Raw genomic sequence first — 23,081 nt, 5'->3', positions numbered from 1 at the left:
AAGGCCAAGAGAGATGACTTGACCATAGTCATAAAAATAACAAATAGAAAAGCTGTAATTTCAAACCCTAGTCCTTTTACTCTAAATTTAAAGCATTTTTCTATTATGCCACACTGCCACCTAGGAGCTTAGCAAATGTTTTAGTTGAAGTGGCTTTTTTTCAATGTAATCAAATCAGCATATATTACATAGTACTATTAATAATAATAAAAACAATAACAATACTATGTCGTATTCCATAAGTGGAATTCCTCTGCACTTTTGCCTCCTACAAACTTTAAGTTTAAAGATTTTTAACTGAATTTAGTCAATCAATCTATAATAATTCTAATACTACTATAATAATAAAATTCTATGTGCCAAGCACTGTGCTAAGCACTCTAAATTATCACATCAAACAAATGGGAAAGGACCCACATTTACAAAAATATTCATAGCAGCTCTTTTTGTGGTGGCAAAGAATTGGAAATTGAGAGGATGCCCATTAACTGCGGAATGGCTGAGCAAGTTGTGGTATATGAATGTAATGGAATACTATTGTGCTATAAGAAATGATGAACAGGCTGACTTCAGAAAAACCTGGAAAGACTTGAATGGACCAATGCTGAGTGAAGTGAGCAAAACCAAGAGGACTGTGTACACAATAACAGCCATGTTATGCAATGACTAATATTGTTAAACTGAACCTTTCTCAGCATTATGAGGATCTAAGACATCTCCAGAGGCCTCGGGGTGGAAAATGCTGGCCACATCCAAAGAAAGAACTATGGAAGTCGAACAGCTATCACTTATTTTTACCTTCTGATGAGTTTTGTTTCATCTTTCTGATGGTTCTTCCTATTGGTTTTAATTTTTACTTACAACTTCACTAATGTGAAAATATGTTTAATGAGTATGTAAATGTAAAGCCTATATCAGATTGTGTGCCATCTTGGGGAGGGGGAGGGGGAGGAAGAGGGAGAAAAATTTTCAACTCAAAAGCATATGGAAGTGATTGTTGATAAATCAAAATAAATTAATAAAATTTAAAAATTTTTTTTAAAAAACCATAAAATTATCATCACAACAATCCTGGAGGTATGTGCTATTATTATCCTATTTTACAGATGAAGAAACTGAGACAAACAGAGGTTAAGTGCCTTGCCCAGTGTACTCTATCTAATGCATCACCTAAGCTGGGGATACAAAGACTAAAACAAAACAATCTTTGCCCTCAAAGAATATATTTATAACCTATTGAAGGAGGATGAGGAAAAATATATCCTCACATATACACCTAAGTAAATGAAAAATAACAATTGGGGTGATCAGGAAAGATACCAAGAGTTGGACACCTCAGCTAAGCCCTGAAGGAAGTCAGAAATTATAAAAGGCAGAAGGAAAATATGTACTCCAACATGGGGAAAAACCTTTACAAAGGTAATGAAATGAGAAATGGAACACTGTATATGGGGAATAAATAACAGACCAATTTGTCTAGAATGGAGAAGATATGAAGGAGAGTAATATTAAAAAAAAGATCAGATACATAGGTAGAAATCAGATTGTGGGTAGCTTTTAAAAGGCCAGGCTGATGAATTCATAATTAATTCTAGAGGCAAAAGGAAATTACAAAAGATTCCTGAGCAGTGGTCACATGGTCACACTTGTGTTTTAGGAACCAATTTGGTAGCTGCAAAAAAGGGACTGGAGAGGACAGAGAATGGAAGGAAGGAATCCAGTTGGGAGTATGGCAGAATACTCTAGGCAAGAGGTAATGAGAGTAGTGGCCATGTGAATAGAGTAGAGATGGATTCAACAGACTTTATGGGAAACAGTATTGCCAAAATCTGGCAGCTGAATCAATATGCAAGGGAGGAAATTAGGCAAGGTAAATTTAAGAATGACTCCAAGGTTGTGAAGTTGGTTAATTGGAAGAATGATGGTGACCTCAACATAAAAAGGTTTGAAGAAGTGATAGGTTTTGAGAGAAATAAAATGAGCACCATTTATGACATTATTTTGTGATGTCTTTGGAGCAACCAAGTGGAGATGCTCAACAAGCAGCTGATGAGGTGACTAATCTCACAGAAAAATGATGAATGCATAGATATGGACATCATCTGCATAGAGGCAACTGAACCCACTCAACCCATGGGTGCTGATAAGATCAACGAGATATAATGTAGAGAAACAAAAAAAAGACCAGAACAGAGATAAAGTAGATAACCATACTTAGTGTGTAAAAATAGAATTATGATCCAGTAAAGAAGACTGAGAAAGAAGTTTTCAGAGAGGTAGAACAAGAAATTTAAAAAAAGGAACTCACAGTACAAGGAAGGAGAGAAAATCAGGAGAAAAAGGCTAAGTGACAGTGTCAAAAATCTAAAAAGAGATCAAACAGAATGAAGACTAAAAAAAGGCCACTGAGACTTTTCTTTCAAGATAGCTGCTAAACCAAAGTAGACCACCTAGTTCACATATACATATTCCAGCAAAACTCCAAAATTCATAGCAGACTGAATAATGATAAAGTAATTCAGTGGGAAACAAGTTACTTCTTCCACTCCAAAACTGCAGAAAAAGTCAACCAAAAGTCTGTAGGAAAAAAGAAAGGGTAGCTCAGGTAAACAAATTCAGTCTCCCATTGCAACCGCAAATGATCCAAAGATACATACATCTTGTGAGTGTCTCTGTAACAGAAACAGCGAAAACAGAGGGTCTCCCTGGAAAGACCCAGAGAAGTAAGAAAGCCCTAGGGTGGGGACCTTGGAAGATACAAAAAGAAAAAAAAATTACTGACCAAAAAAGTACAGCAGAGCTCAGATCAGGCCCCCCCCAAGCCTAAGGGCTCTGAAATCCAATAAACTGTTGTCCTAATATGCCACAGAGGGCCCTGAAGATCCTCAAAGTTCAAGGTGAGGGGAAGGGCAGGAAAATTGGGAGGGAGGCAATTTAACTCAGAGAGAAACAGCTTAGTGCAGACACTAAGTAAGGGTAACAAGTCCCACCCAAAATATGGGGCAAAGTGTGGCCCTGGCACGAAGCCTGTATCAAGAACTAAAGATAGGAGCAGCTAGGTGACGCAGTACATAGAGCTCCAGCCTTGGAGTCTGAAGGATCTGAGTTCAAATCCGACCTCAGACACTTGACACTTACTAGCTGTGTGACCAAGTCACTTAACCCCAACTACCTCACCAAAAAGCAAAAAAAAAGAAAAAGAAAGAAAGAAAGAAAAGAAAAGAACTAAAGATAAGGCAGAGCCAAGTTGACAGGGGGAGCAACCCAGCTGAAGTCTTCCAACATTCTCCTTCAAACAACTTTAAAATAACATGTCACATCAAATACTGGAAATGCACAGCCAATGAGACATTTTTCCAGTCCAGGACAACTCAGAAGGCCAGAAGAAAAAATCTGTGACAATGGGATGGGGGCTGGGTTGGAGTGCATGTTGCAGCAACACCAGCAGTAGGCCTTGAAGGCAGCTACAAAAGTAGCAGCAGCAAGTTCAGGACGTTAAGCCCAGAGACAGTAAGTGAATTGGACAAGTCAGAAAGAGATTACAGCGGACCCTGAACTGGCACTAAGCACAGGACTGGACACTCTTTGGAAACTCCATTGCCCACATGTAGTTACAGGACACAATTCCAGGACAGAAAGGAGTGGTTGCAGCTTCAGCAAAGCAGAAGCTGCAGGGCAAAGAGAAGCACTAGGGTTTGGAGCTTCAAGGGAGGAAGGGCCTATCCAGATTAAAGACCAGAATACAGACCAGGAGAGTGGTAACCACAGCTCTTCAAGGATAATACCTTGAAAGCACCAAAAACTTAAAATCCTCTCATGATGGAAAATGCCATCCACATCCAGAGAAAGAATTATGGAATTCGAATGCAGATCAAAGCATACTAATTGGCTTTTTTCTTTCTGTTTTATTTTGTTTGTTCTTTCTTATGGTTCCTCCTATTGGTTCTAATTCTTCTTTACAATATGACTAATGTGAAAATATGTTGAACAGGAATGTATATGTATATATACATATGTGTATATGATATATCAGATTGCATGCCATCTTGGAGAGGGAGGTGGGGAGGTAGGGGAGAAAATTTAAAACTGAAAAGTTTATGGAAGTGATTGCTGAAAACTAAAAATAAATAAATTAATTTTTTTTAAAAAACTTCCAATCACCAGAACTAGCTCGGAAAACAGCAGCACTAAAACTTGGAAATGTTCAATTCTAGGCGAGCAGAGCACAATTTTAACATAAAGTTCAAAACCTAGAAATGGGATGGGAAAATGAGCAAATAACAAAAAAGAACCTGACCAAAATGTTACTATAGTGACAGGGAAAATCAAGGCACAAACTCAAAAAAAGACATTGTGAAAATAGCAACAAGCAAAGCATCAAAGGAAAAAAATAATACAAGCCTAATAAAAATTCCTGGAAGAATTCCTAGAAAAAATGAGAGGAAAAATAGGGAAAAAAAATAAGGGTGATACAAGAAAATTATGAAAAGAAAATTAACACCTTAGTAAAAAAAGACACACACACACATACACACACAAACATACACACCTTGAAGAAAATAACACCTTAAAAAATAGAATTGGGAAGTATAGCCAAGATGGTAGACAAAAGCCAGAAGCTGCCTGAGCTCCCCCTAGTTTCCCTCAAAAATGTTAAATCAAACTTCTAAACATATTCTGGGGCAACAGAACCTACAAAAAAATGGAGTAAAACAATTTTCCAGCTTAAGATAACTTAGAAGGGGGCAGCTAGGTGGCACAGTAGATAGAACTCCAGCCTTGGAGTCAGGAGGACCTGAGTTCAAATTGACCTCAGACACATAATAGCTATGTGACCCTGGGCAAGTCATTTAACCCCATTGCCTAGCCAAAAAAAAAAAAAGATAACTTAGGACTTCAGGAAAGCTCTGTCTCACTTGGGTAAAAAGGGAGCATAGCCCAGTGCAGTGTCCAGGCAAGCCACTGAAAGGCTCTTAGCCACAGTACAGATCAGCAACTATTTTCACATTTTTCTGTGGCCTTTCCTTTCGTTCTGTTTCTCCTTTCACAACATGACTAATGTGGAAATATGTTTACATGATTGCATGTGTATAACATATCAGATTGCTTGCATCTTGGGGAGGGGGGATGAGAGGGAAGGAAGAAGAAAAAAATCTGGAACTCAAAATTTTATAAAAAATGAATGTTGAAAACTATCTTTACATGAAATCAGAAAAAAAAACATTATTCCCTGCCCCCCCAAAAAAAAATGATGAGCAGGATGCTCTCAGAAGAACCTGGACTTATATGAACTGATACCAAAATGAAGTGAGTAGAACCAGTAAAACACTGTACACTCACTGTACATAGTAACAATATTGTACGATGATCATCTATGAATGACTTGGCTACTCTCAGCAATACAATGATCCAAGACTTATGAAGACAAGAGAAAAAATTATATCGCTCTCCAGAGAAAAGAACAGAAAGAGTCTGAATGCAGACAGAAGAATACTTTTTTAACTTTACTTTTCTTGAGTTTTTTTGTTTGTTTGTTTAAGTTTTCTTTCACAATACGGCTAATATTAAAAAAAAACCATGAGTAAACACTTTATACAATGGATTAAAGCTAGAGGTAATTCCAATAAGATCAGGTATAAAGCAAAGATGCCCACTGTTACTATTACTATTTAATACAGTAACAGAAATGGTAGCTATAGAAATTAGAAAAAAAGAAACTGAGGGAATACACACATTCAAAGAAAAAGCAAAACTGTTGCTTTTTGCAGGTGGTGTACTTAGAGAACCCTAACAAGTCAACTAGAAATTATTCAAAATAAATAACTTCAGCAAAAGTTATAAGACAGATAAAAAATTCATGTAAATCATCAGCATCCCTATATATAACAATAAAAAGCAGCAAGAAGAGTTAGAAAGGCCTGGAGTCAGGAGGACCTGAGTTCAAATTCGGCCTCAGACACTTGACACTGAACTAGCTGTGTGACTCTGGGCAAGTCACTTAACCCCACTGCCTAACCAAAAAGAAAAAAAGAAAAAAGAAGAATTAGAGAAATTCCATTCAAAATAATTACAAGAACCATAAAATACTTACGAATATATCTTCTGAAATTCACCTACAGACCTATCAATTTTATTAAATAGTCTTTAAACACTTTAAGTTCAACACTATACCAATCAACCAATCAATAAGTATTTATTAAGTACCTACTAAGCACTGCAGATACAAAAAGAGATAAAACACAGTCTGGGACCTCAAAGACCTTACAATCTAATGAAGGAGACAACATGCATACAAATCAATTTATATACAGATAAGAAAGAATTAATAGAGAGAAGGCACTACAAGAGGGATTTTAGTTGAGATTTAAAGGAAGCTAGGGAGGTCAGTAATCAGAGTGGAAAAGGTAGAGCACTCTAGGAATGAGGAACAGCCAGAGAAACGAAACTCTCAAAACAAAATTTTATAGAGCTTAAAAAAAAAAAAGATTTAAAAATCACTGGACTCTGAAAAGTAGTCTGGCAGAAACTAGTCACAGACCAATATTGCATACCAGATATCATGATAAACTCTTGTTCCCTCACCCATTTCTCCCTGGCCACATAATCTTCACCTTATGCACTTCTATTGTACAAAACTGATTCCTTTCCTTTCTTCCTCCTTTTCTCCTCATTATAGTACCATCCCGCCTACTTGTCTTCTCCAAAGACCTTTAAAACAAAACAAAACCACCCCCACTCTATTTTAACTTTTTTCTATATGACTTAATACTAAGACTCTGAGAAAACATCTGTTTCTTATCCCCCATTAAAAGACAAACAATTCATCCCCACATTTGTTCATTCGTTTAGTCATTTCCTACCCTTAGTGATTCCATGGACCACAGCATGCCAGGCCCTCCACTATCTCCAAAAGTCTGTCCAACCTTATGTTCATTGCTTCTATGACACTATCTATCCATCTCATCCTATGCCATCCCCTTCTCCTTTTGTCTTCAGTCTTTCCTAACATTAGGGACCTTTCCAATGAGTCCTGTCTTCTCATTGTGTGGCCAAAGTACTGATGCTTCAGCTTCAGTATCTGACCTTACAGTGAAAAGTCTGCATTAATTTCTTTAAGTGTTGACTGATTTGATCTCCTTGCTGTCCAAGGGACTCAAAAGTATTCTCCAGCACCACATTCCAAAAGCACCAATTTTACAGTGCTCAGCTTTCCATATAGTCCAACTCTCACAGCCATACATTGCTACTGGAAAAACCATAGGTTTGACTATATGGACTTCCATTAGCAAAGTAATCTCACTGCTTTTTAGTATGCTGTCCAGCTTTACTTTAGCTTTCTTTCTAAGGAGCAAGTATCATGGCAGTGGCCATACACAATGGTCTTTCAGCCCAAGAACATAAAATCTAACATTGCTTCCACTTCTTCTTCTATTTGCCAAAAAACGATGGGACCAGTTGTCATTATCTTAGTTTTTTGGGGTTTCTTTGACGTTAAACTTCAAGTCAGCATTTACACCCTCCTCTTTCACCCTCATCAAGAGGTTTCTTAATTCTTCTTCACTGTCTACCATTAGAGTGGTACTGTCTTCATATCAGAGATCATTGCTATTTCTCCTGGAAACTTTAATTCCGGCTTTTGGCATATAAGTGAAATAAATAAGGTGACAATACACAGACTTGTTATACAACTTTTCCAATCTTAAACCATTCAGTTGTTCCATGTTCAGTTCTAGCTGTTGCTTCTTGACTTCACATCAGGTTCCTCAGGAAACAAGTATAAGCTGGTACTCCCATCTCTTTGAAGACTTGACATATTTTGCTGTGTCATCCCCACATAATCCTTTAAATTATACACATACATACCATGATATATTTCTCTTGGTGCCTGCATTTCCATTTCTAAATATCTGCAAAGTCTTTTTATCAAGAATGCCTGGACTCAAGTGAAACAAGAAGAGGTAAACAGGAAAGAGAAATCATAAGAGATTTATTAAGGTTGAACTGTTTACATTCCTGCATGGAAAGATAATATTTGTAACCCATGAGACCTTTGTCAGTATTAGGATAGTTGGAGAGGAAAAAAATTATATGTGTAGACAGACTGATAGATAGAGGGCACAGGGTGAGTTGAAGATGAAGGGGTGATATCTGGAAAATAAAATTAAGGAGTGAGAGAGGATTATACTGGGAGAAGGAGAAAGGGAGAGGTAGAGTGGGGTAAATTATCTTACATAAAACAGACAAGAAAAGGCTTTTACAGTGGAGGGGAAATGGAGGAAGGTGAGAGGGAATGAGTGAATCTTAGTCTCACCCGATTTGGCTTAAGGAGGGAATGACATACACACTCAAGTGGGTATGAAAATCTATCTTACCCTACAGGAAAATGGGGGGGAAGGTGACAACAGAGCAGGGTGATAGAGGGGAGGGTACATTGGGGGAGGGGGTAATCAGAAGCAAACACTTCTGAGGAGCGACAAAGTCAAAACAGAGAATAGAAAAAATGGGAGTGGGATAGGATGGAGATATACTTAGTTTTTCACAACATGACTACTATGGAAGTGTTTTGCATGACTACATATGTATAACTTGTAAAAAAAAAAAAGAATGCTTGGAAATCCTCTATTCCTTAAAAATCCATTTCCCTTCCTGTAGTATTATACTTAGCTTTTCCAAATAAGGATCTCTTCAGTTGTAAACGTTATACCTCCTGCCTTTTGGCAAGAGCCATTCCCCAAATGGTCAAAGGATACAGATAAACAGTTTTGCAAGGAAGAAATCCAAGTTATCAACAGACATAGGAAACAATACTCCAAATCACTAGAGAAATGAAAACTAAAGCAATTCTAAGAGTTCCACCTCATCCCTTCAGATCAGAAATGCTGACAAAAAAGGAAAAGACAAATGTTGTAGAGAAACACTGTTGGTGTAGCTATAGTGAGGCCATCAGGATAACAATTTAAAATAATGTCCCCAAAGTTACTAAATTGTATATACCCTTTCAACCAGCACTAGGCTTATACTCCAAACAGAACAAAGAAAGAAGAAAAAGACCTGTACTTATATTTAGAATAGCTCTTTTTGTAGTGCCAAAGAAGTAGAAAATGGGAGAGCCAATACTCATTAATTGGCAAATGGCTCACAAAATTCTATTTTATGAATATAACACTATTGCACCCTAAGAAATGGAGGGGTTAAGGGGCAGCTAGGTGGCGCAGTGGATAGAGCACTGGCCCTGGATTCAGGAGGACCTGAGTTCAAATTCAGCCTCAGACACGTAACACTTACTAGCTATGTGACCCTGGGCATGTCCCTTAACCCCACTGCCTACCCAAAAACAAAAACAAAAAAATGGAGGGGTTGGTTTCAAAGAAACCTGGGAAAATTGTATAAATTGATGCTAAGTGAGCAGAATAAGAATAATTTAAATAATAACAACTGTAAAAACAAACAATGTTGAAAGACTTAAGAAGACCAACCATAATGAGACATGCTACTCATCTCATGACAGAAGAGACGGACTCAGGGTACATACTGAAACACATATTTTTGAACATGGCCAATGGAATCATTTGTTTTGCTTGAGGGTTTTTTTTGTTTGGTTGGTTGGTTTTTTTGGTAAGGAAGGGAGGAAGGGAGAGGGGGAGAAGGAGAAGGAGAGAGAGAGAGAGAGAGAAAGAGAGAAAAGAATCATTGGACTTCTTAATAATCACGATCAAGGGGGCAGCTAAGTGGTGTAGTGGATAGAGCCCAATGCTCTATCCACTGTACTACCTCCCAATTAAGATAAAGCGTCATTAAAACTATAAGCCAGAGAAAAAATATGAAATAGACTAATAATTTAACAGTAATTCAGTTCAGTTAATTGAGCGCTCCTGGAGTGCAAAGAATTATGCTAGGCCTTGGAGGAGATACTAAGACAGGAATATCAACCCTTTTTTCCTCAGGCTTCAGGTAACACTAGTTTTGCACCTCTCTAACACACTCATGTATCATACTTATTCGTACACTCTCACAGAACGATTTGCCATCACTGAATAGTCCACAAGGGCCCCAGACAATTCTCAAAGCAGAATTTCAGAAAATATTTTTAAGAGACTCTTCATAAAAAGAGTGTGCCCCACCCCCCAGCCTCACCAATAGTAATTATTCTGAAGAGAACAATACTTAACTGGATGTATAAATTCTGATATATTTGTTCAGGAAAAAAATTGATAATGAATTATATTATTCAATTTCCATTGAACATGACTTTTTAGGAGTACGTTTACGGTGTCAACGATATACACAAGTGCCATATTTATTGGCAGCCATTCTTAAGATCTTTTCATGATTAAACTTTCTTATACAATGATGTCTGCATAGTTCCTTTACCCCATAACATTCTACTTAATATCATATTCACTGTATTAGAATGAATTTCCATGCCTCTCCTCACTTTCTCCTGCTCCCACTGTCAGCTGTCTTTTGTGTTTTTATGTGTTGAATTCCCCCATTAGAATGTAAGCTCCTTGAGGGCAGAAACTATCTTTCTACTTCTATTTGTATTCCTACCTAGCTTAGAGCTTAGCACAGTGCCTAGCACATAATAAGTGCCTAATAAATGCTAGTTGATTGACTTATTTTTTTAAATCTTTGTATTTCAAATACCTAGAACAGTGCCTGGAACAAAACAAGATAATTAAATTAAGAGTTAAGTTTGAATCCTCAAAGCCTGGTGCAATGAGAGGCAAACCAGCACTCACCTGAGATCCAGATGTAGAAAGTGAAGCTGCCTCATCCTTGTCTCTGGTATGCCTTCCTTCAGGAAGGGTAGGAAGCTGGGAAATTGGCAAACCTAAGGCAGGAGACAAGAGGTGTTAAAACACTGGATTTGTTAAATGCTATCTCCTTATTAGAGCTACTCTCAACCACACAAAACTATAGCACCTTGTAGCAGGGCATTTTGAGAAACAATTAGGAAAACAGATCTGATGCCTGTTGCCCCATCCACAACCCTGCAGACTTGGTTCTTACCTCTCCCCTAAAAAATAAATTCCCTTTATACTACAATGAATAGTGATTGTCCCTCTCTACCACTACATCTTTTCCCTGGCCTTGTTGGTATAACTGAAGCAAAATAAGTTTGCCACACTCAAGCCAGACCAGTCTACTGAAAAAACATTATAAAAATCCCCAAACTAAAGTGGCTACCTTATTATAATACTGCTCCCTAAGCCCGGAAGGATACTGAGGGCAACTCCTCCCCTGCTTATTTCCTAGTTATCTGTTGAAATCACTTAAGTTCATTTTCAAGTTATTGTCCATGGGCTCACTGTCATGGGGCCACTGTCCAAACCGCCCAGACTCTCCCACCAGAAAAGCTCTTTCAGAATGAAGCAATGCTCCTCACCAAACTCCAGTGAGTTTTCAGACTCCTCTTTGATGCTGTGGTTTAGCTGTTCCTCCTGTGCTGAGCGTGAATTCTGTGTGCCTTCTTCCTGAAGCATTACCTTAGCATTAGGCTCCACTGGGACACCTGATGATTCCATTTCCTCTGAATGAGCTTCTTGTCGCAGTACTTGGACTTTGATCTATGAATCACCCAAGCCCAACCCCCAATATTAGGTGTGAGATGAGGTGACACTGGGGTTGGGGGGGGAGGAAGAGACATCTGAAATTAGATAACAAGAGACTCTTTTCAAAGTACCTTGGATCTATCTGAAAATGTGTTCAAAATCGCTATTAGAAAAATTAAAGGGGCAGCTAGGTGGCACAGTGGATAAAGCACTGGCCCTGGATTCAGGAGGACCTGAGTTCAAATCTGGCCTCAGACACATAACACTTACTAGCTGTGTGACCCTGGGCAAGTCACTTAACCCCACTGCCTAGCCAAAAAAAAAAAAAAGAAGAAAAATTAAAATTCCATGGTGTCATCTTACAAAATTGGCAGACAGTAAAAAAAGGTAAAAATTCAATTTTAGTAGGGTTGTGATAAAACAAAGAAATAAAATTCAAGGTATTAAACTTAAGTTCTAATCATATGGATAGGTGGGAAACTAACGTACAGTATTTAGACTTCCAAAAAACTTAAGGTTTCTCAGTAAAGAATGTGAAAAAAATCAAGTCACCATGGAAATTGGTATTCATTATTTTGCCATAGAAGGGAATGCCTATGTAACTACTGATAGAACTAATCTGGAATTAAGAAAAAAAAACTGTAAGTTGTTCAGACCCTTTGATCCAAATGATTCCACTAGTCAGTTTACTCCTTATCTTTACAAAAATATTCATAGACTCATTATTTGTAATAGCAAAATCAGAAACAAACTGTGTGTCTAACAAGTAGGTGATGGGTAAACAAATTGTGATATATAACCATTTCTGATTGGCTAGCTATTGTGGTCCTGTCTTGGGCTAAAAGGATGATATGATTGTGGTTGAGTACAAGGACACACCTGTTCAAATATGTGAATTGGATCTGAGGGCAGCGGCTAGCTGGGGCCTGAGGTGTGGTTAAAATCAGATTATGCGGTTAAATCAGGGCATGCCTGATGTTCGGTGGGGCCCATAAGGAAATCAGAACGTTGGGGCTGAGGGCAGCTTTATTAGGATTCCATCAACATGACTAAAAAAATGACTGAATAACAACAAAATGGGGAAAGAAGTAAACATAACCAGCAAAACAATTTATAGGATGAGCACAAGACTCCAACCCCAGTCTTTCTCTCAAGTCCTAAGAATGTATCTCCAATTGCTTATTAGACATTTCAAATTGAATGTTCTATAGGCATCTCAAACTCAATATTTCCGAGACAGAATACATTTTCCTTGCCCCTCCCCCCAATTCTGAACTTCTCTAATACCTTGAAAGGTACCACCACCCTTCTCACTTAACCTAACCTCACAACTTCAGTGTCATCCTTGACTCCTCACTAGTCCCATGTATCCAATCAGCTGTCAAATGTTTTCATTTCTACCTCTAAAATATCTGTCCTATATAGCTCATTCTTTCCACTCACACAGCCACCTCCCTTTTTCAGGTCCTCATCACCTTTCACCTGGACTATTTTAATATCCCCTAACAGGTCTTCTAGCCTCAAGACTCTACCAACTCTAAATCATTCTCTACATACCTGGCAAAGGATTCTTCCTAAAATGGTGGTCTGATTATGTCATGCCCCACTCAATAAATGCCAAATATTCTTTATTACCTTTAGGATCAAATACTTAAAACTTGTCAATATCTGGATCCTTCCTATAGTGTAGCCCTCCACATGCTCTACTAACTCCCATCTCCATGTCTTTGTAGAGCTGTCACTCATGACTGAAATGTTCTCCCTGCTTTATCCTCCATCTCTTAGAATGCTTGGTTTCCTTCAAGACTCAGCCTGATAAAAGCTTACTAAATGATTATTGATTGATTGATTGGTACTAAAATTAAAATGAAAGAACAGTTCCTTCCTATCTTTTAAGAAACTAAACTACTAGAAAGTAAACTATTAAAGTGTATGACTTCATGTGTAAAAAAACTATGTAAAAAGAATTCTTTACTTAGCATTAGAATGCATTTGGATTAAACTATTACAAAATTTGCTCAACTTTAGTAGTAACATTATTTCCACAACTATATCTACTTCAAAAAAGAAACTGTTAGTTTTTTTGTAATAAAGATACTTGCAGGAGTCAAACTGCTGTAATACTTTTATACATAAATAATACTATAATGTAATTGTTTCTAGATTCTGAACCTAGAATAAGAAAAACACAGTAGAGTCGAATTCTACCACCAACCGTTATCCAAAAAAAGCAATGAAAGTTTTATAACTGTTCCCATGACCATTCTGGAGTTTTTGCAACATGGAAACATGAACAAACGTTTTCTCAGTTCTAAGTGGCAGAACAAAAACCCTAATTTTTTTGTAACTTTAAATGTTTGGTAAATACATTTGCAATGCTTAAAAAATTAACCCAAAAAAGGTACCTTATATCCAAAGTGGACTAAGATCCTTCCTTCCCACTCCCTTCAAAAAGATCATCACAAAGAAAAGGATTATTTCCTTTATTATCCCAGGACAGATAATAGTTTTTATAGATAGTCCCAGAGTGCTTCAGACCAATATTATGGCAATGATTCATCAAAAGTCAGTTACTGGTCTCCATTGTTAGGGCCAAGGAAAATTTATTTAGTCTATTTAATACATAAACTATAAAGAACTCAAAGAAAATACTGGAGGATCTGTAGGAACCAATGTAAAACGAAGTAAAAACCATTTATAGGATGACCACAAGAATCCAAACCTAGTCTTTCTCTTAAGGGCTTTTTTAAATTTAGTTTATTTAAAAGCTCACTTTAGAAAGAAGAGTTCTTTCTTGACGTCCTGCCCTACCACAAATCTATCACAATACTTCAACCCTCTCACTTACCAGATTAGAATTTCCTCTACTTACCCAATGCCACAATCTCCCAGGGTCTTTTTGTAAGCCCTCTATCAATGCTACTGCTTCTTCTCCACTCTCTGGACACTGCTTCCGCACCCAGGTTTGGATCTCCCCAGGTAAAATGGTTAGGAACTGTTCCAGCATCAGCATTTCCAAGATCTGCTCCTTTGAATGAATCTCTGGCCTAAGCCACCCAAAGCAGAGTTTCCTGAGTTGTCTCATAGTCTCATGGGGCCCAGACATCAACTGGTAGTGAAACTGCCTGAAGTGTTGTCGAGCTGTCTCAGGGTTGTACCCTCTCAGGGCAAAATCATGTCCAGAAAAAGAATCCTCCTCTAGCTTCATCAATGGAGATGTAGGGATTGAGGACCCCAAGGCTGCAGGCTTCATATGACTTAAAAGGCTACTCCACTTTTGGAAATGGAAGAGAAAGTCTAAGATTCTGAGTTCAAACTTTTCTTCCTCTGAACAATTTTAGAGCCTCTCAAAAGGAAGTCTGAAAGAAATGAGATTCAAAAAACTGTCAAGAATGATAAATAAGAAAGAAAAGACAACCCTCCTGCTCCTCGGCATGGAATATGGTAATCCATAAATTTCTGAGAGGACTCAAGTTTCTTTTTTGAGAGGACAAATTAAACGAAACACCAACAAGAGATTATAAGCTCCCATCAAAAGAGCTCCAGATTTCGGCAAAAGTCTGAAGTTTAAAAATGGAAAATGACAAGAATGAACATAAAACAGATGAAATTAACCAGTTATAGAAGTAATCCACCCTAATAGATTCATGAATGAGTACTGAATATAATTGTTGTTAAAATCTTATCAAGTAACTAAGGGTAGATACCAAAACTTTCCTAGAAAGATATCAAGTTAAAATCCAGTCATTTACATCTGAAGAACTTTAAGGTCTACAAAATGTTTGGTTCATTACATTTCCCACAAAGCATTTTTTTCTAACTCCGTAAATAATGCAAGTATTATTGTTTTTATTTTACAGACGAAGAAACTGAGGTTCTAAGCCCTTAAGTGATTTGCTCTCCATGATAAAAGCTAATATTAAGTTTGAGGAAGGATTCTGGGCTCCAGGCTCCAGGTTTATCATCCTTCATCCAAAATTTTAATTTAAAGAAGGTCATAATGTACTCAACTGTAGGAAAGGAAGCTAGGCGATACAGTAGATAGAGCATTAGACTTGGAGTCATTAAGGCCTGAGTTCAAATTCAGCCTCACACACTTATAAAATGTGTGAGACTTCTGTTTGCCTCCGTTTCCTCAACTACATACTATAGCATCTACCTCCCAGGGTTGTTATGAGCGCAAATAAAATATTTGTAAAGCACTTAAGCACAGTGCATGGTATGCAGGAGTTGCTATATAAATGCTTATTCCCTTCCTCCTGTACAGTAACATGCCTCATGTACTGCTATCATAAAGGAAAGAAGGCAGTTTATGTGAGACTTAATGAAATGTAGAACCTAACGTAAGTAGCAACCTCTTGACTGTCCAAGGGGAGAGTGTGCTATGATTCTAGGTAACAGATACACGTTTGTTGCTTGAGTGATGAAAGGCAATTCATCACATAATAATAAAGATAACCCCACAAAATATCATATTGCTTTTCCTTTAATTTAACAGGCATTCTGCTGACTCTAATTTTGTCTTTTGAACATACTTACCCATTATGTGGACCTACCCTATACAAATGACTGGCACTGGTTTCAGTCTTAATTCTTCAAACAGTTAACAATATGCCTATTTTGAACAAGGCAGCACTGAAGTAACTACTAGAGATTCAAAGATGAAAAAAAAATCACCTCCATCCTTCAAGCCTGCAGCCAGCCTACCATTATAAGCTAATGGTGTTCCTGGGTATATTTTTCACTTTAAATCAATGCATTAAAATGCTTTGGCTAAAACAATTTCCTTCAAAGCAAAATAAATAAAAAACTCACATTATAACCACCTAATAATACTGGACCTTGAGGTAAGGATTTGAACATTCTAATCACCTCCCTCCCTCCATGGATCTCTCTCAAGCCACTGAAACTGCCTCATTCCTTAATATTAGTTAGCATATTCTTACCCTGTTACACTCTTCCCATCTCAGTGATCCTGAACCCCTGGCTGTCACTATACAAATCCCAGTCCCCAAAATCAAGTGCCCATACCCTTACTCCTCTCTCCTTCAACTACAGCCTTCAAATGTCCCATTCCAAATCTACCTGCCCCTTCCACTATGCATTCTGAAATGCCTTCTTCATAGCTAACAAACTTGCTTTTATCATAAACCTTTCTGACTTTCAAGTCATGTGACCAACAGGGAAGACTAGACATCTCTAATTCTCCAAGACTTCTCAAACCTCTCCAAAACAGAAATTATGCCTCTAGGATCAACTCTTCTGCTTGCCTTTTTAAGGTCTTGATATCTGGCCTCTGCCTATCTTTCTGGGATCTTCATCTGTTATTCCATTTTCTATATACTGCAAACCAGGAAAGCTTAACCTTTTACGGTTCCTCAAACATATTACTCCCCTCTTCATCTTCAACTCCATCCTTCCTTTCTTCAAGACTCAGCAAAAAGCAGCAACTTCTAAATGAAGTCTTCCCCGATCCTTGAAATTGCTAGTGCTCTCTCTCTCTATCTAGTATGTATTTCTTATGTACTTAAATTATACACACATTGTCTTATCCTCATAGAATGTAAGCTTCATGAGAACAGGATTGTTTCACTTGTCTTTCTTTATCAGAACATAGCACAATGACTAGCACATATAAGCACTTAATAATAAATGCTTAATTGATTAACCAGATCTAAATCTTGATCTAGAGCTTGAAGGGACTTTGAGACTATTTTCCCATTCCCATTTTACAGATGAGTAAACTAAGGAAACATTATGTAACTTGCCTATATTCCAAAAGATAGTAAGCATCTGAGTTGGGATATGAATCCAAGTTCTCTGAGGCCAGTCAGAGTTCTTTCACTGTCCAACACTGAACTTGCTCAAGGATATATAGCAGTGAATGAAACACAGCCTTAGTCTCTCTCCTGAATTTCAATACCACATCACTAAGTGACTTGTGGACGTTTCAAACTAAATATACCCCAAACAGAAATTCATTATCTTTCCCTCAAATTCTCCCCCAGAGAATCTGCCTATTACTGCTCTAACCTGCCTACTACTGTCAAGAGCACTGCAATCCTCCCAATCATTCAGGTTTGCAACTTCAGTATTTTCCTCAACTCCTTAATCTCATGAATTCCACTATTCAAGCCAATGCAGTGGAACCCAACCCAAATCTTGTCATTTCTACCTCCCCAATTTCAGTCCACTATGTTCCTTTCTTTCTACTAACACAGCTACTACAATAATTGAGGCCCTCATCAACTCTCATTTGGACTAATGCAATAGTCTTGGTCTCCCCACCTCAAGTCTCTCCCCATTCCAATGTATCCTCCCCATAGCTGCCAAAGGGATTTTTCAAAAACTGAGCCCTAATCTTCTACCCTCCCCCAACCTCTTACGCAACTTCCAGTGGCGTCCTGTCACCTCAAGGATCAAATATAAATAAGCTTTAAAATGCACTAAGATTTTTGGGGCACTATGTAATTGCCTCTGGCCATTTCACTACCTATCCCTTTATTACCCTCCAATCTTCTTACACTTTACTCCTCTTCACGCACTCTACAAACCAAACTCACTTCCCCGAATCCCTGGCTCCCTTTAAGATTCGGCTCAAATTCCATTATCATGCAGGGCAACCTCCCCATCCATGGTTACCTCCCATCGACTATATCTTGTACGTACACGTCGCCTCCCCCATTAAAAGGTGAGCTTCTCTGGGGCAGAGTATGTGGTTTAGCCCTTCTTTGTATGCACAACACTCAGCTCAGAATCAATGCTTAATAAATGCTTGTTGACCGAGTAGCAGAACTCAGACCACAATTCAGGTTGAGTGTTTTATCCACCACCCCAACCAAACTCTCCTGGAGCTAGTTTCCGCAAGGGGTTACCAGGCTTTAAATCAAACCCGTGAGCAAGGGTAAAATCAGCGGCGCTAAGCCTTTCAGCTTTACTCCCATCACTCCAGACGCAAAATCATCCCCTCCTCCACCAACCACAAACCCCGGAGCCCCACACCCAGGGATAGAAAGAGGCTGGGTTCCCTAGCGGCTAGCTCTCTCCGCACCTTCCTCACCTTCACCCCCAATCCCCACCTGCCCATCCAGCCACACAAGCCCAGCGGGGGGTGGGGAGGGCAGGAGGATGGGTGAATCACAGCTCAGTTGGGTTCCCTTAGCCCCTGAAGCGCGAGAAGATGAAAATGCACAAAAGCTCAAGCCCCGAGTGTGCGGAGTGATTGGGACTGGTGATCCTGGGATCCCACCTGAATTATCTGGCTTCATTCAGCTCCAACTCAAAACCAAGGCTCTTCAAGCGCCCACAACGGTCCAAATGCTCACTTCCGGGCAAGGAGTTCAGACTGCGCGCGCATCCGGAGCCTAGCGTCAGGAGCCCCGAAGCTTGGAGTCATCCTGAGTGGGGCGGGGGAAGGGGGGCGTGGTGGAGCGAGTACCACCCCGAGGGGGTGGGGTCATCTTGAAGGATTAGCAAGTGATGTAATCGATCTCAGTCCCGCCCTAGACCTGGGTCTAGGCATTGCCTACAGGGGCTGGCTACATCATTCTCACGCAAGTGGCTTTTGAGGTCCCTTCCAGCTCTGGGGTTCTGAACCCCACCTTTAGCCAAATAAGAGCGCTCAGAAAACTGTAATATAAAATGAGAAGTTAAAAATACATTACAGATTGGAGAATGGCTATGGTATATGCATGAGAAGGAATTCTATCCTGCTCTAAGAAAGGATGAAGGGGCAGGTTTCAGAGAAACTTGGGAAGACTTGCATGAACTGACCCAGTGTGAAGCAAGAAGAACCAAAAGAACAACAATATTATATAAAGACAAACAACTTCCAAAGACTTAGGAACTCCTATCAGCATTATGACCAACCTCAATCCCAAGGGACTCCTGATGAAGCATTCCACCATCCCCACCAATAGAGCATTAAGTGCAGATTGAGACTTAACTATTGTTAACAGGATTTTACAGAGCAAGACTCTAACCTGAAAATGACAAAACAGCAGGTCAGAGACAAAGTGCCAGTAATCAGGTAGCCATTTAACTAATTAGTTTTATTATAAAGAATAGATTTGTACCTTGGGAATTCTCCTGATCAGAATTCCACCTTGCTGAAGGGAAGATAGAGATTATATAAGCAGTGGGATGGGAGGGGGGAAGATAGATCACAAACAATCATTTCCAGGGCTTTGAGTGGTGTCCTATGACCAGCCCACAAATGGAAGACAACACAACAATTCTGAATGACCTTTGGGGGTTGTTACTTGGTGGGTCACAGGACCAGAGTTCTATGATGGGGACCATACCCAGCCCTTTTCCAAGATGGTGGTGGCTGCTCTTTCCTGGAGGAGGATATGAAAGAAGGCCAGGAATGGGGAATTGGCGGCTCCAATAAAGGGGACCTGGACCCAGGTTCAAGATGATGCCTCACAGACCTATCCCTCCAGAACCTCCTGGACCCCCTACTTCCCTTCAAGCAACAGCCTGAGTCCAGTGGGTCCTGTATCAGTTTCCTTTAGCCCCATGCCATCAATGGCACAGATTTTGGAGAGAAATCATCTAGGGGGTTATTACCATCCAGGGGACCGTGAGCTTCGATCTTGAACCGCTATCATTGTGCCATATTGGGCTTGGGAGCCCCTTTTCCATCTCCTACTCTACCATTTGCATCCTTTTCTGCAACATCAGCAGCTCGCCTATGGCATCTATGTCATCCACCAGGCTGGAAACAGAATATTTAACAGGGCAAAGCTGCTGAATGTAGGGGTTCAGGAGGCCCTTTGTGATGAAGAGTGAGACTGCCTGTTTCTGCATGAGGTAGACTTGGTGCTTGAAAATGATCACAATCTTTATGTCTGTGACCCTAGGAGGCCCAGACATGTTGCTGTTGCCATGAACAAGTTTGGATATAGCCTCTCATACCCCCAGTACTTTGGGGGGGTTTCAGCTCTTACTCCAGATCAATACTTGACGATAAATGGCTTCCCCAGTGAGTACTGGGGTTGGAGTGGAGAAAATTATGATATTGCCACCAGGGTTCATCTAGCTAGGATGAAGATCTCTCAACCACCCATCTCTGTGGGACACTACAAGATGAGGAGATAAGGGAGATGAAGAAAACCCCCATAGGTTTGACCTCTTGATCTGGACACAACATTCATGGAAATAGGACGGAATGAATTCAGTGATATACCAACTGCTAGCTTGAGAACTGGGCCCACTTTATACCAATATTACAGCAGACATTGGGGTTGATCCCCGTGGCCCCCGGCCTCCCTCAGGTCCCAAATTCCACCTGGTTCCTCTCAGGCCTTTCCTTACAAAATGCTCCAGCAACATCCCCCAGCACAGCCTGGTCTTCTGCCTCCTGCCAACCAAACTGGTTCCCACTGACAACCCCTCTTCTCATTTGAGATTAGAAGGAATCTTCTGGTCCCCTTTCACTGCTGCCCAAAGGGGTTCATCTACTGTGCTGGAGCTGGGCTCCTGCAGCCCTGGAGGACGCTACTTCTGAGTCCCCCAAGATACATAACTGTGATTTCTAGAGGTGTTATACATAATGCTGACTCTCCACCTCTGGAGAGTAGGAGTGCCCTGCCACTAGGGTAGAAATAGGCTTGGGCCCTAGGGTTCTTCTACTCACGCCTTACCCTCCTACCCCCAAAAGAAGGCTCAGGTATGACCCTCCTCCCTGGGCCCCTGTGAATATTTATTTTATTTATGGCCCCTGTCAGTGTCAGTTGAGGAGGGCATGATCCTTCCCCTTGGGGATTCTCTTCTGGAGTGTATCTCCCCACCAGATCTGTCTGGGAACCCTGGGATTTTCATATATTTTCTAATAAAGATTCTGCCGTGTCTCTCCTTTGCTAAAAAAAAAAAGTTCTATGATGGGAACAGGTTCTACAGTCTTTGCTTTACTTCACATAAGGCATACAGCCTGTGATTGTGAGTGTTATCAAAGGTTTGATTGATCATTTCAAGTTGCATTGTGAGTCTGATTCACAAGAGAGGCAATTCGGAAAAATCTAAATTATTAGTATATTCATTACACATATATCTATTATAAAAATCATAATTCCACACTATATACCACACATTATATGTATATACTATGTATATACATATATACATACACACATATTTTGGACATGGCCATTGTGGGAATTTGTTTTGCTTGAAGATACATGTTCATAACAGTTTTATTTTCCTTGCTTCTCAGTGAGGGGTGGGAGAGGAGGGAATGTGAGATAGAAACAATGCAGACCTGAAAATAATATAAAATTGATTTTTCTTAAGTACATTAAGTCAGTCCTGTCTGATACTTCATGACCCAGTGGACCATACCATCTATGGGGTTTTCTTGGGAAAGATAATGGAGTAGTTTGCCACTTTCTTCCCCAGTAGATTAAGGCAAACAAAGGTCATACAGTAAGTGTCTGAGGCTGAATTTAAACTCAGGTCATCCAGACTCCAGGCCCAGCCTCTATCCATTGAGCCATCTAGCTGCCTTAAGTAAATTAGAGAGGTGCAAATAAAAGTGCTCCTCAGGGAATGGGATGGCTTTGAACTACAAACATACCTCCCATTCTTGACTACATCAGGATGTCATGCTTTAACTAAGATATACCTTTAAATCATCTTTATTCCCTCAACTCTGGGTTTTTGTTCAAAATTTTCCCATTTTAATCTTTCCAAAACAAGCTTCTCCACAGGGAAAAATTTACACTCAGTGACAGATATTTTCTCCTCTCAACTTCTGCTTCTCCCACTTATTGTCTGGGTGATCGTAGGCAAGTCACTCCATTTCTCAGAGACTTAGTCTTCTCATCTGCAAAATGGGTATAATAAATATTTGTAGCAACAATAAATCGGCATCAAAATTATTTAGTATTGGATAAAATATAAAAGTAGATCAGTTAAAAAGTTAATGTTTGTAAGAGGTCTAAAAACTGTGTGATTCTTAGTAATATCTGCCTTCCCTTACTTCAGCTTCTATAGTGGCTGCAAAAATAAATGGGATCAAATAGGTCTGAGGGCTATTTTGTATTTTTCTTTATTTTATGAGTTGCCATGGCCAAATTATTCATCACCAAGTAAGCAAGTTACCCAAAAACACAAGCGAGTTTCAAAGGCAAGCACAATGTCAAAGGTTTGGGCAAAACTGCTCCTGATCTGACAGCCAGTATCACTCTTGATGATGTGGAAATTCCCTTGGGGATTGGTATTTTATCTGGTATTAGGATATTTGTCTACTATATAATGAATATACTGTCTAAGATATTATTCAGGTAAATCTGAAGTATCTATTAAAATTGAAGTTCAACTTTCAGACCTCCCTGTAGGAAACAGAAAGTTCTTGCCTGGTGCTTAGAAGTGACCACACCTTTCCAGTTCTACTGCTGCATTGAGCAGCCTAGTAAATTTATATATCAGCGACCCTTTCAGAAATGTCAAAAGAGCTAAGTTGCCAATAACTGTTAACTTTACTATTAAATCTTCTCCATGAGAATTTTAGATAAGCAAATGGCC

General features: G+C 39.3%; 1 protein-coding gene, 1 long non-coding RNA gene and 1 pseudogene across 2 annotated transcripts in view; 1 reads left to right on the top strand and 2 right to left on the bottom strand.

Moving 5' to 3' along the window:
- The window catches only part of ZNF18 (zinc finger protein 18), a 29,361-nt gene extending 10,441 nt beyond the window's left edge, over window positions 1-18,920 (bottom strand). Inside the window, exons 1-4 of the mRNA XM_020965907.2 lie at window positions 18,805-18,920; window positions 14,428-14,914; window positions 11,390-11,570; window positions 10,743-10,834 (exon numbers count right to left, since the gene is read on the bottom strand). Coding sequence (XP_020821566.1) covers window positions 10,743-10,834; window positions 11,390-11,570; window positions 14,428-14,808 — 654 coding nt within the window. The 5' untranslated portion in view covers window positions 14,809-14,914; window positions 18,805-18,920. The remainder of the gene's footprint in view (window positions 1-10,742; window positions 10,835-11,389; window positions 11,571-14,427; window positions 14,915-18,804) is intronic.
- A 309-nt stretch (window positions 18,921-19,229) lies between these two features.
- Window positions 19,230-20,945, top strand: LOC110193922 (beta-1,4-galactosyltransferase 3 pseudogene; annotated as a pseudogene).
- Window positions 20,946-22,176: 1,231 nt separating this feature from the next.
- Window positions 22,177-23,081, bottom strand: part of LOC144457715 (uncharacterized) — a 28,831-nt gene continuing 27,926 nt past the window's right edge. The window contains exon 3 of the long non-coding RNA XR_013487145.1: window positions 22,177-22,380. This is a non-coding gene — a long non-coding RNA (uncharacterized LOC144457715). The remainder of the gene's footprint in view (window positions 22,381-23,081) is intronic.

Source organism: Phascolarctos cinereus, unplaced genomic scaffold (assembly GCF_003287225.1).
Source record: "Phascolarctos cinereus isolate Bilbo 61053 unplaced genomic scaffold, phaCin_HiC Scaffold_5;HRSCAF=322, whole genome shotgun sequence".
Taxonomy (NCBI): Eukaryota; Metazoa; Chordata; class Mammalia; order Diprotodontia; family Phascolarctidae; genus Phascolarctos; species Phascolarctos cinereus.
This window is presented reverse-complemented; position numbering and strand designations above follow the sequence as displayed.